The sequence below is a fragment of the Orcinus orca genome, chromosome 1 (assembly GCF_937001465.1).
Source record: "Orcinus orca chromosome 1, mOrcOrc1.1, whole genome shotgun sequence".
In the NCBI taxonomy this organism is placed as follows: domain Eukaryota; kingdom Metazoa; phylum Chordata; class Mammalia; order Artiodactyla; family Delphinidae; genus Orcinus; species Orcinus orca.
The window spans coordinates 11,552,107-11,565,272 of record NC_064559.1 but is presented as its reverse complement, the minus strand read 5'-3'; the positions used below and the strand labels follow the sequence as shown (position 1 = coordinate 11,565,272).

The following is a 13,166-nucleotide window of genomic DNA, read 5'->3' as shown; positions in this document are numbered from 1 at the left end:
ATTAAAAAGTCTAAGCTCTGAAGAGAAAATGCCTACAAGGAATCCCAAGGACACCTGCTAAAATTCATATGCAGTAGCGAGAGTATTAATATATCATTAATCGCTAAAAACGACGGCAACAAATAAAATCACCAAAAAAACAGACACTTCCTCCAACCTGCTCAACATCTGTTTTGTTCTGAATTTATGGTACATTCAGCATTTGAATTATTTCGACAGCCACGTGGAGATCATTAAAATTAACCGTTTTGAAGAAATAAATTTAAAATAGGCCTTTTAAAAAGGGCCATCCTTAATAACCCACTGAAAAAAAAAGTAACAGTGAATGAGATTTAAAGGTTAAAAAAGCAGTATCACTGTGGTCCATACATGGCTTGGGTAACAATGATCACTTACGCCATTCTCCTTTCTTCGATGTTCACCAGGAAGTTTTACACCATTTCTTTTTAAACTTGGATCCTGAGACCTTGGTCCGCTCACTAGGCACAAAATTCAGAAAGCAGGCATTAACACTAGAGTTGACAGATATTATAAGTCCCGGTTCATTTCTCAGTTCCCTGGTGGCGCAGTGGTTGAGAGTCCGCCTGCCGATGCAGGGGACACGGGTTCGTGCCCCGGTCTGGGAAGATCCCACATGCCGTGGAGCCGCTGGGCCCGTGAGCCATAGCCGCTGAGCCTGCGCGTCCGGAGCCTGTGCTCCACAATGGGAGAGGCCACAACGGTGAGAGGCCCGCGTACCGCAAAAAAAAAAAAAAAAAAAAAAAAAAGCTCTCTGATATTTTAAGTTGAAAATATACTTAAAATGCTTTCTAGTAGCAATGAAGTTAAGGTCTCGTAATTCAGCCTGTTCTGGAAAACCTTACTTGGAACGGTGAATAAATAGTCAGCATTACAGGGCTTCCCTGGTGGCGCAGTGGTTAAGAGTCCGCCTGCCGATGCGGGGGACGCGGGTTCGTGCCCCGGTCCGGGAAGATCCCACATGCCGCGGAGCGGCTGGACCCGTGAGCCATGGCCGCTGAGCCTGCGCGTCCGGAGCCTGTGCTTCGCAACGGGAAAGGCCCCAGCAGTGAGAGGCCCGCGTACCGCAAAAAAAAAGAAATAGCCAAACATAAGGTAGATAGCTAGTGGGAAGCAGCCGCATAGCACAGGGAGATCAGCTCGGTGCTTTGTGACCGCCTGGAGGGGTGGGATAGGGAGGGTGGGAGGGAGGGAGACGCAAGTGGGAAGAGATATGGGAATATATGTATATATATAACTGATTCATTTTGTTGTGAAGCTGAAACTAACATACCATTGTAAAGCAATTATACTCCAATAAAGATGTTAAAAAAAAAAAAAAAAAAAAAGAAATAGCACTAGAAAATGTCACATGCTAACCATTCCCATGCGTCAGATACCACAGGAGGCGAAGTTAAGAAAATACATGTACTTCTGATTACGGGTCATTCACACCGTTTGCTTAAGTGGCTCCTCCCAGTTCTCTATTTAGCTACTCAGCAGTGAAATTGGGAATAGTTTCATTGAAAGAAATAAACGTGAAAATTAAATCAACCCATCCTTGTACTCGTTAAAGAGTTTGTACCTTACACGGGAAGGAAGCAAATGAAAACAGAACAAGTGGCATTTCGAACATTTGGTCATTTTGCGATAATTCCGAAGTATTATCAAGTATTTCCCCATTTATTTAAGTAAAAAAATTTCCATTTTCTTAGCTTGGGAAAGTACTAATTGGAAAACACTGTGCATTCTGCTTTTTTGGCTAAAAAGAATTTTTCAAGCCCGAATATATGGGTCTCTCAGTACCACTTAAAGCATCATGAAGGGAAAATAGTCTTAAACTGATAAATTATAAGAAACAATATCAAAGAGAATTTCTTAAATATGTGAAATTAAGCTTAGACCTGTACTTCCCAGAAGTTAGAAAATTTATTAAATTATCTCCCAAGAGGTTTTAGATTAAAATTTCTTTTGAATCAAATCTCTATTGTACCTGCCTGGAAGCTTAGCACAAATTTCCAGTAAATAAATATGTCTATCCTCAGGGCCACGTACCACACTTCATCTAACTCCAATGAGTTAGCTTTACTTTTTTTTTTTTGCGGTACGTGGGCCTCTCACTGTTGTGGCCTCTCCCATTGCGGAGCACAGGCTCCGGACGCGCAGGCTCAGCGGCCATGGCTCAGGTGCCCAGCCACTCCGCGGCACGTGGCATCTTCCCGGATCGGGGCACGAACCCGTGTCCCCTGCATCGGCAGGCGGACTCTCAACCACTGCGCCACCAGGGAAGCCTTACTTTTAAATACTGTTCAATTCTCTGACAAAACAGCTCAGGTAACCTGTGACAATATTTCCGTAGAAGAAAAAAAAATCTATCACTTAGGAATAACTGCTTTCTTTGCTGCCTCAAAGAAAGAGCACTCCGCCAGTTTCTCCTTGGCATGTTCAGTTACATAATCAGAGTAAAAAGCAAGAGTTTTTAAATTAATGTCATATACATTCTGGGTCACAGGTCCTAGTTAAACTGGAAAAAGAATACAGTAACAGTCTCCTAATCTGTAATCTAGAAGTCTACACCACAAAGGCTGACACTGAACAGCAATCCTGTTTTATCCCAGTTCAGACACTATGTGGCACTGGTGTTTTGCAACAATGTGAAAACAGCGTCTTTATCTTCAGATTATATTTCTCACATTACAGACACACTGAAACTGCGTACTGCACTATTGAGAGGCTGTTTAATAATTTACCCGGTACGATAGAGAAAGATATTTGAACTAGTAGATCAACGGGGAAAATTCATCTAATTTACTAAAAGAAGATGTATGCAGTAATGTAAACAAAGAACAAAATAAAAATAAGATGCAGATGCCAACTTAAAACCACAAAAAAGAAGCCTGCTTTAGGGGAAAAAAAAAAAAAATGCATGCTTATTTAAAATAAAATTACAGACACCAGAGACACTGAAAGGCCTGTGAGCCAGCCTGGCTGAAGTGACTCAGGTTCCACGCCTGCCTCTGCCTCTAGGGACGTGGCCTCTGACAAGTCATTTAACCCCTGAGTATCAGCCTTTCTCATCTGTAGAGTAAGAGGCCAGACTAAGTCAATTCTGGGGTCCCCCACGGTCTGAATGTCTAATTGCTGGGTACCATGTGGACATCTGTACTAAAGGAATAAAACTGAGATTCTGTGACATCTAATAATTAACCTCTGTTACCGACATTCTTACTCCCAAGAATTACACATATACTGAAGTCACAAACCTTCCATTTTAAAAGTTCCAACATTTTTAGAAACACCTAGTAATCATGCTCCGGCCAGTGGTTTCCCACTGAGAACAAAGTTTCCCCACAGATCTCAGACCTGAAACTGCCTTTTCTCCCATGTCCTATGAGATCTCCAGGGTCACAGGGATAGCTGTGTCCCGATGTCTAGGGCTGCTTTCAGCCCACTATTTCTCCACCTTCATGTATTACCTTCTACCCTTTCCTCACTGTCATCTATAAACTCTGGTCACAACCCTCAGTCACCGCAGATGTGACCACCTGACTCCCCTGTTCTCCCCACTCCAAGTCCTGCCTTCATGCTGGACGACCTTACCACCCAAAAGCTCACCTCTAGGATCCGTGGCCTCCTACCTCCTCTCTAATTCAGGATCATTTCATGGCCCGGTGCAGGACCACGTCACCTAGAGGTGCTCTACCCCTGAAATCTTAAATTCAGACTTTCTACTTTTTGACCATAATTTCCTCTCACTGCACCTGTGCATGAATGTGAGACGTGCAGTTCCTTAGCACTGGTCTGCTCTTGCCCTGCAGCCCCCCTGCCTTCACTTCGCCCCCACCCAGCTTAGACGTCATCTCACCAACATCCTCGTCTTCCCTGTCCCACTGACTCCACTGAACTGGTCTGGTCAAACCCCAACCTTGGGTCAATCCAACCATCTCCTCTTACAACCCTCTGGGCTGCAGAGCATCACTGGGGAAAAAAATCACCCATGGTCTCCTGGTCTCTAGTCTCAACTGGCCTCCAGGGGGACCCTGGTCCCCCAGCAGCACTCTCTCCTGTTCTCCACCATGGCTCCAACCATCACTTTCACACGGCTGTGCCTCCTATCTCAGAGAAAACAAATGTTCTCAGATGAGAAGACCCTCCCACTGCTCCCACAGGGAACACACATTTACCTGCATCTGCAAAGTTTCCCTTCCACCCAGTTAAAATGGAAGAGAGAATAAAGACGCAGACTTAGAGAATGGACTTGAAGACACAGCAGGGGCGGGGGGCAGGGAAGGGGAAGCTGGGATGAAGTGAGAGACTAGCATGGACATATATACACTACCAAATGTAAAATAGAGGGCTAGTGGGAAGCAGCTGCATAGCACAGGGAGATCAGTTCGGTGCTCTGTGACCACCTAGAGGGGTGGGATAGGGAGAGTGGGAGGGAGACGCAAGAGGGAGGAGATATGGGGATATATGTATATGTATAGCTGATTCGCTTTGTTATAAAGCAGAAACTAACACACCATTGCAGAGCAATTATACTCCAATAAAGATGTTAAAAATAAATTTTAAAAATAATAAATAAATAAATAATGGAAGAGAGATCCTTCCCCCGCCACCTCCCACTGGCTGACTTGCCCATTGAGCATTCCTCCTCCTTGTATTTCAACCCGCTGCTCTACTGACTCTTTCCTTCCCACCCACATTAAAAACTGTCGCCTAATTTTTCCCATCTTCCAAGAAAACAGAACAAACTGAACCACACCCCTTTCTCCCCACCCCCCAGTCAGGGCTTAGAGGAGCTGTCTATCCTCGCTGTTCCCACTTCCTTACCTCTCACTTACCCCCCAAATTACCTGGCTCCTGATCACGTGCTACACCCGAGCATGAAATAAAACTTCAGATCTTTGTTATGACTGATAGGATGCTACCTACCAATGTCCCTGCCAGGGGGGCGTTCATGGCGAAGGAAGAACCGAACTTCACTCCTCTGACTTCCAAACCGTTGCAGGACATCAAACATTCGCTCATTATCGGCAACTGGACGTTCTAAAAGAAACGAATAAATGAGGTACAAATCATGTTATCTGCAGGTAAAAAGAAAGACGAACATATCATTTACTGTCTATCCTTCATGCAAATTATGCATTATGAATGCAGAAGTTACTTAGCATCTTACATCTTTTTTTTTTTTTTTTTTTAGAAAATGAAGCATCACCAGCTTTCCACCCATATGATCAGGGTCAAGCGTGGGTGGAGTACTGGGGGGAGGACTGGATCCAGGCCGTGAGCAGGAGCTCAGGAGTCTAATTCAGAGGCCCCTCACTAGCCACAGGCAGGCTGGGAAGCTCTGCGGGTTCCAAAGCTCCTGTCATCTATTCCATAGGACAGTCTCTGAGGTCCCTTCTAACTCTAATGGCTCTATGATTCTCTAAGTATACACATGAAACATTAAAAAACAGCTTTCTAAATAGTGTAGTCTTACTGTCTATTGTTTTTTTTAATTACAATTTTATAAACTACGTTAAAAAAAAAATCAGACACTTGCATTTCCAAACAAAAGCCTCTTTACTGCCCTGAAAATATGCTTCTTTGGCCCTTCTTCCGATGAGACTGCCAGTTGTCAGAACTTTTCTAGAGACAAAAAGAAGGGCATAGATAAATACCCTAATAAATGGGAACTTTAGGAGAAACCAGATATCTTAAGCTCCCCTCAAAAAATCTTCCAATCTTGAGGGCTTCCCTGGTGGCGTAGTGGTTAGGAATCCGCCTGCCAATGCAGGGGACACGGGTTCAAGCCCTGGTCCAGGAAGATCCCACATGTCACGGAGCAACTAAGCCCGTGCACCACAATTGCTGAGCCTGCGAGCCACAACTACTGAGCCCACGTGTCACAACTACTGAAGCCCGTGCACCTACAGCCTGTGCTCCACAACAAGAGAAGCCACCGCAATGAGAAGCCCGTGCACCGCAACGAACAGTAGCCCCCTCTTGCCACAAGTAGAGAAAGCCTGCGTGCAGCAATGAAGACCCAACACAGCCAAAAAAAAAAAAAAAAAATCTTCCAATCTTAAGGGATCTGGATATAAAAACCAAATATACTGTCTGAGGATGTAACTGTTTAAAACGAAAAAACTCCGGTAACATCGATATAATTTTTAATATAAGAAGGTTGAAACAGCCTAAGAAAACTCAATGCACTTGTCAGTAATCAAAGACACTATCTGAGTACCTTAAATAAACAACACGGGCAGAGAATGGGGCAGCCAAGGGTTCAGCAGCCAATTCTGTGAACTAAGCCCTGAACTTAATCTGCTCGGTTGCAACGAAGTACAGCTCTGGTTCTTGACATACTGAGTTGACACAGATACCCCTCTCTCCTCTAAACTGGGGAAATTCTAACTAAGACCACCCCGCAAAAGGAAACACCCATAGCTGAGTAGACACCCTCCCAAAAGAAACTCTCAGCAGACCCTCCACCTCCTCACAAAAAAACCAAACACACACACACACACACACACACACACAGACACTTTATTTCAAAAGAAGTGAAATCCCCAGGTTCCATAAGCAAAGAGGGAATTCAAAGGAAGGGAAGTAACTTCCAGTCCACGCTGGGTTGGACCGTCTTACAAGGTCTAGGAGCTAAGGTCCTGATGGCCTATGACGACAAAAAATCAGGCTTAGGCCAGCAAACGCTGAAATACACTTCAAAGGGTCTCAAAGCCGCCTATTCACCCCATGCTCTGACCACACCAATCCCCTTGTCCTGGCATCCGTGCCTATGTGACTTGGAACAAGCCATTCCTAGCATTGAGAACTGTCCCCATCACTTTTTTCTCCTTCTGCAGGTGGAGCACATCCATCTATTCCTGCAGTCATCGCACTGTATGATAAATGTCTGCTGATTCCTGCTTTTACTTGAAGGCAGGACACTTTCATCTCTCTATTCCTCACAATCAAGCACAGTTCCTAGTACATTATAGGAATCCAAGAAACGTTCTCTTAGCAAACAAATGAGTGGGGAGTAAGGAAATGGAGATGGCAAATAAAAGCTACATATTTTGAAAGACTGTCAGTTAAAGGAAATGGGAAACTTGAGAAGCTAACAAAGTGGAAGCAACAAATTTATTATTTTTATTTTTTAAATTTTACTTATTCATTTATTTATTTTTGGCTGCACGCAGGCTTTCTCTAGTTGTGGCGAGCGGGGGCTACTCTTCATTGCGGTGTGCGGGCTTCTCATTGCGGTGGCTTCTCTTGTTGCGGAGCACAGGCTCTAGGCGCGCAGGCTTCAGTAGTTGTGGCACACGGGCTCAGTAGTTGTGGCTGTAGAGCGCCAGCTCAGTAGTTGTGGCGCACGGGCTTAGCTGCTCCATGGCATGTGGGATCTTCCCGGACCAGGGCTCAGACCCATGTTCCCTGGACTGGCAGGCGGATTCTTAACCACTGTGCCACCAGGGAAGTCCAAATGTACTATTTTTAAAATGGGGCACCTTGAACAATTTATAGCAAAAAAGGAGGAGTTGAAAACATAACAGCTATTACTTGCTGAGAGCTAACATTAAGTGCTATGCTAACAGGGGCTATGCTAAACCCCCTTCAAATGTCAGCTCCTGGGATCCTCACACAATCCTATGCAATAGATTCAATTATTATCCCAATTATGCAGGGAAAACACTTGAGGACTACTGAGATTAAGTACCTTGTCTGAAGTTATAAAGCTAGTAAATGAAAGAGACAAGATTTTGATACCTAAGACCTTGATCTTAATCACACCATACAAACAACCCTCAAATGAATTATGAATTCACTGTAAGCAATCAAAAGCCCCAAAGAATTTTTCATGGAACATTTCAAGGTAATTCTAAAACATATCTGAAAAAGAAAACACACAAGAATACTACAGGATAACAATGAAATAAGCACTTGCCTTACAATACCAAACCTTTTATAAAACTATAGTAATTAAAACTATTTGGTCCTATCATAAAACTAGAAGAAAACAATAAAAGTAACTGACTATAAAGCTTATAGAAACATAACTTCATATAAGATACAACAGGAATTCAAAGTGACATTTCACATCAGTAAGGAAAAAGACAGCTGTTCAATAAGACACTTAAAAAAAAATTCGCGGGGGACTTCCCTGGTGGTGCAGTGGATAAGACTCTGCACTCCCAATGCAGGGGGCCCGGGTTCAATCCCTGGTCAGAGAACTAGATACCACATTCATGCCGCAATTAAGAATTCACGTGGCACAACTAAGGAGCTGGCAAGCCACAACTAAGGAGCCCACGTGCTGCAACTAAGGAGCCCGCCTGCCGCAACTAAGACGGGCGCAACCAAATAAATAATTTAAAAAAAAATTCACGGGATTTCCCTGGTGGCGCAGTGGTTAAGAATCCGCCTGCCAATGCAGGGGACATGGGTTCGAGCCCTGGTCCGGGAAGATCTCACATGTCACGGAGCAACTGTGCGCCACAGTTGTGACACTGTGCACCACAACTAAGCCTGCGCTCTAGAGCCTGTGAGCCACAACTACTGAGCCTGTGTGCCACAACTACTGAAGCCCACGTGCCTAGAGCCCATGCTCCACAAGAGAAGCCACCGCAATGAGAAGTCTGCGCACCGCAATGAAGAGTAGCCCCTGCTCACCGCAACTAGAGAAAGCCTGAGCGCGGCAACGAAGACCCAATGCAGCCATAAATAAATAAATTCATTAAAATAAATAAAAGAATTCCATCAATAATCAAAAACAAGGAGACCATGCCAGGCTCCCAGAAAAAAAAAAAGTTTCAACTCAGAGAGTGAGCCTTGGCAAAGTGAAAGAACACTTCTTGCTCTAAGAAAATCAGCCAGAAGGGTAGGCACACATGCAGAGAAACCTGAGGTAAGTACAGAGGAAGGAAACCGAGGAAGCTCACAATGCGTGGTTTCAATCATCTTGGGAAAGTAATTTGCAGAATGCAAGGAGGCCACCAGAGCAACGAGAAGCTCATTTATTCATTCAGTAAATATTTATCCAGCACTCCCTCTGAGCTGGGGTGCAGCAAGGAACAAGACAAGCAGGTCTCTGCTCTTAGGCAGTTTACATTCTTGTGCGTGTGTGTGAGGCTACGGGGATTAAAGAGGCAATAAACTAATAAACACACACAAAAAACCGGACACACCTCACGCAGAGGATCAAATCAGGATGGAACTGTAAAACAGAGAACCTCATGCCTGCTTTAGTAGGAAGCTCGGGAGAAGCACCTCCGAGGAGGCAATGTTTTAGCTGCAATCCAAATGACCAGAGTGAACCGGCAATGACAAAATCCGGAGGGAGAGCAATAGAGGCAGAGCGAACAGCTGCCGCCACTGGCTCTAAGGCGGGAAAGAGCGTTGTTTATCCAGGAATATAAAATAGCTGCAGGAGGCAGGCAAGGAGGAAAATGGTTCCAGATGACATCAAAGACCTCACAATCTCAGATCAAGACTTTGGATTTTATTCTAAGTAGAAGAGAAAGCCATCAAAGGGTTTAAACAGGAAAGTTGAACTATCAGATTTTTTTTTTTTTTTTTTTGCGGTACGCAGGCCTCTCACTGTTGCAGCCTCTCCCGTTGCGGAGCACGGGCTCTGGACGCACAGGCTCAGCGGCCATGGCTCACGGGCCCAGCCACTCCACGGCATGTGGGATCTTCCCGGACCGGGACACGAACCCACGTCCCCTGCATCGGCAGGCAGACTCTCAACCACCGCGCCACCAGGGAAGCCCGAACTATCAGATTTTTATTTAAAAAGGATCACTTGGGTTTCTTTATGGGACTGGTCTAATCTAGCTCCTATGTGAAGTAAGCAATTCGGGGAGAGTGTAGAAGACCTTCCTGAACACGCAGCTGTAGGGAAGTCAACGGAAGATGAGTAAGAGGACTGGCCTGGGAAGCAGCGGACGCTCAGCTGGAGTCACATACCATGAACGGTGTGAATGCAATGAACACAGTGGGAAACTCGTGCTGGGACACTGCACCCCCAGGGGAGAAAAAGGAAACAGTGGGAGCTCACCCAGGCTGTACAGAAACAAAGCAGAAATCATGAAAACTTATTCCCGCATCTACAAACTCCTAAGGGGCCAAAAAGAAACCAGGCTGTCCCATTTCAGGGCTCCAAAGAACTAAGTAAGGGGGTTGATGTCAAGGCTTAAAATAATGCCTATGTCTCCTGCCACCACAGTAACTCAACGCCGAAGAGCTTTCCCGAAAAACCTACAGAACCTCAGAGAGGGCAAAACAATCAGGACACCTCAAATTCCTAATTAAGTGCAGCTTAAGCATACAAGAAACACTTGTGAGCGCTATACATTTTACCATAACACCCCAGAAGCTTCCACCCTGTGTATCAGCTGCCTATCTTTTGACCTTTTATACTGGAGTGTCTACGGTGTCTTGCAGAAAAAGAAAACAGCAAAGAGACTTTGTAGGTCGCCACAGAACTGGACTGAGAATACTATCTCTGATGGACACCCTATCCTGCAGTTTCTCCACAGATAAACGCGTGCGGCACACAGCGCCTCGTCTAAAACCGATGACAATGAAAGACGGCACGACCGAAGCACGCATACCGGAGCCGCACCACACTTCAGCCAGGTGGCAATCGCTCTCGCCAGGTTCTTTGCAAAGATCCACCACGTCTCTGCAGATGGTTTCCGGAGTAACTGGGACTTCCGTGAAGTGCTGCTCGTTGTTGCTGAGGTACACGGTAAGAAACATCTGGAAACAAAAGGAGAAACACAACAGTTATCAGTACTGTCTACACTGGTGCTGGTCACTTTTTACTCACCTCGGATTCCTTTCCCCAGATGGTCTCAGTTGAAGTGCAAATGCACAACAGGACCGTCTGGCTGTTCCCTGGCCTGAGGAAGGGAGGGACCTGGAGCTCGGCCGATGGACACCGGCCCCCCTCTCCTGGCAGCGCCTGCAGAGCCCTTGGGGATCCCCGGAGCACAGGCAAATCAGTGCATACAAAAGGTCGTATTAAATTTTCTTCTGGGAATTCCCTGGCAGTCAAGTGGTTAAAAGACTACCTGCTTCCAATGCAGGGGACATGGGTTCAATGCCTGGTCAGGGATCCCACATGCCCTGTGGTACGGCCAAAAAAAAGTCTTCCTCTGACATTTTATTCATGTTATTTGTTTACCAAATACTTATGTAGTTCTTAGTATGATGCGCCAGACCCATACTACAAATAGATCTTCTTATCAATCCTGTGAAGGTGATCAGGGGCTGATGATCTCACACACACACACACACACACACACACACACACACACACACACACACACACTTATGCAAAGCCTCTTTTGGGAAGGATACACAAGAACAAAACATGTGTTGCTTCTGAGGGTGGGGATGTCTTTTTTTATAAAAAGAAAAGATGCAGGGCTTCCCTGGTGGCGCAGTGGTTGAGAGTCCGCCTGCCGATGCAGGGGACACGGGTTCGTGCCCCGGTCTGGGAGGATCCCACATGCCGCGGAGCGGCTGGGCCCATGAGCCATGGCCGCTGAGCCTGCACGTCCGGAGCCTGTGCTTCGCAACGGGAGAGGCCACAACAGTGAGAGGCCCACGTACCGCAAAAATAAATAAATAAATAAATAAGAAAAGATGCAGTATCTACTTTTACTGGAAGAAAGACTGCTATTGAGTTTTATTTATTTATTTATTTATTGTGGGGTCTTCGTTGCTGCGCGCAGGCTTTCACTAGTTGCAGTGAGCAGGGGCTACTCTTTGTTGTGGTGCAAGGGCTTCTCACTGTCGTGGCTTCTCTTGTTGTGGAGCACAGGCTCTAGGCGCGCGGGCTTCAGTAGTTGTGGCACGTGGACTCAGTAGTTGTGCCTTGCAGGCTCTAGAGCTCAGGCTCAGTAGTTGTGGCGCACGGGCTTAGTTGCTCCACGGCATGTGCGATCTTCCCGGGCCAGGGCTCAAACCCGTGTCCCCTGCATTGGCAGGCGGATTGTTAATCAGTGTGCCACCAGGGAAGCCCAATACTGCATCTTAAAGACACTGCAACTAAAGAATTCAAGTTTAAAAAAAATAAATAAAAATGCATGACAATTAAAAAAAGGAATACAAGTTTTCATACCTATTAAATAACCAAAAATAACCCAAACAAAAAAACCGTTGTTAACTCCCAGTACTGAAGAAACTGAGTGAAATCAACAAACAAATTGATGGCGGCAATGCAAGTCAGCACACTCCCATGCTCACTCACTCAGTGAGGACCTATGCCGGGAAGATTAGTGTGTATCAGGATAAAACAAAACAATAAACAAACAAAAACACCAGACAACTTGAAAGCGTAATCCCACTGTGAGAATTTATCCTGTGAAAATAACTCTAATCAAAGAGAATACAAAGCCTGTGAAACATGAACTTGATGGGCCATTATACATTCTGTAAAAATAATTAATGAGACTATGCCAAACACTGGGGGAAATTGGGGTTTTAAGGCTCTAACAAAGCAGAATGAGTAGGATCTGCACTGTGACCACACTGACACAAGGACATCATACGACAGCTGTAGCACCTGCCAACAGTCAGCCACACAGCTTCCCATCCAGCTTAAACCTCGCTGCCCATTACCCCCGAGGTGAGACAGATGCATTAGGCTCTTCTTTTTTTTTTTTGCAGGGTGGGGTGGGGTAAGGGGGGAAGGAGGGGGAAGGCAGTGCCTCATGGAAACTATGACGGAAACTGGCTAAAACAGCAGACTGGGTGCCTCAAGGATCCGGTCCAAGTAAGGGGAGAAGACAACATGCGTAAGAGAAGACGGCCCACTGGGTCAGCAGGCTCAGCCCCCGGGAACTTCCCACCTCCTCCCTGCACTAAAACCATGAGTTCTTAAAGTAAGCCAAGTCTCCACTTCCTGCAACCAAAACCCTTTAACTCACATAAACATGTGTAGCATAGAAAGTAACCCCCAAAACTAGAAACCATTACAGCTAGAGGGTAACCCAGAAAAAAAAGAGTTTAAGTGGATAATGTTGAAACAGTAAAATATATAAAATCAAAACTAGAATTTGCCAGGATGAGCTCAGAAGCTTTCACGCTAACTGTTATCAGGTTCTTCACATTCTGATCAACTGTGCTACATAAAGATAGATACATAGTTCTAGGCCTCAACTTAGTCAACA

At 45.4% G+C, this 13,166-nt stretch overlaps 1 protein-coding gene across 5 annotated transcripts in view; it reads right to left on the bottom strand.

Annotated features, from left to right (window-relative positions):
• TP53BP2 (tumor protein p53 binding protein 2) overlaps positions 1-13,166 on the bottom strand; it is a 67,478-nt gene that overhangs the window by 33,434 nt on the left and 20,878 nt on the right. For 2 of the 5 annotated variants that reach the window (XM_033430415.2, XM_012533483.3), the window contains exons 2-4: positions 10,599-10,746; positions 4,933-5,046; positions 397-479 (exon numbers count right to left, since the gene is read on the bottom strand). In XM_033430415.2, the coding sequence (XP_033286306.2) occupies positions 397-479; positions 4,933-5,046; positions 10,599-10,746 (345 nt within the window). Of the gene's footprint in view, positions 1-396; positions 480-4,932; positions 5,047-5,545; positions 5,632-10,598; positions 10,747-13,166 lie in introns of those variants that run through there. The other 3 variants (XM_033430416.2, XM_033430418.2, XM_033430417.2) reach the window with 3 other exon arrangements.